The 541-nt window shown below is 44.9% G+C and overlaps 1 protein-coding gene across 1 annotated transcript in view; it reads right to left on the bottom strand.

Annotated features, from left to right (window-relative positions):
* NEU4 (neuraminidase 4 (sialidase)) overlaps positions 1–541 on the bottom strand; it is a 5,503-nt gene that overhangs the window by 2,046 nt on the left and 2,916 nt on the right. Inside the window, exon 3 of the mRNA XM_015561818.1 lies at positions 128–146. Within this exon, the coding sequence (XP_015417304.1) occupies positions 128–146 (19 nt within the window). The remainder of the gene's footprint in view (positions 1–127; positions 147–541) is intronic.

The following is a 541-nucleotide window of genomic DNA, read 5'->3' as shown; positions in this document are numbered from 1 at the left end:
AAGTGGTTAAGGAGGGAGGCCTTGGGGTTTGGGGGCTCAGATGAAGACACAGCTCAGGAAGACAAACAGACTTCTCCTTCTGGCCTGACCAACACCCGTTTGCGGACTCAGGGGTCGAGGATGGTACAGCCTCCATGGTCCTTAGGCTGGGGTGGGGGATGGGGGGACGCAGCCAAGGGACCACTAGCCAGACCCGCCCGCACCAGCGGTGAGGATCCACCCCACCCCGTGCAGGTGTCTACCGGAGAAAAGGCTATTTTCACCAAGTTCTTGATCCCTGTGCAGTAACAGAGAGTACCTACATTTGAAACTTGCAACTATACAGTGGTTCTAATTCCCCAAATATCCCATGAAACAATATTTTAATTTATCTCCACTTAGAAGTAAGCTTTCAATTTTAATAAAGTGATCATTAGCCAAATTCAGAGCACAAAGCTCTTTGTCTTTCATATTAATTGGATGTTTCTAAAATGAGTTTTTGATTTTTGAATGTTTGTGAATGTTTTGAATGTTTATGACAATTTTCTCATCATTTATAGCA

This window comes from Myotis davidii, unplaced genomic scaffold (assembly GCF_000327345.1).
Source record: "Myotis davidii unplaced genomic scaffold, ASM32734v1 scaffold370, whole genome shotgun sequence".
Taxonomy (NCBI): Eukaryota; Metazoa; Chordata; class Mammalia; order Chiroptera; family Vespertilionidae; genus Myotis; species Myotis davidii.
This window is presented reverse-complemented; position numbering and strand designations above follow the sequence as displayed.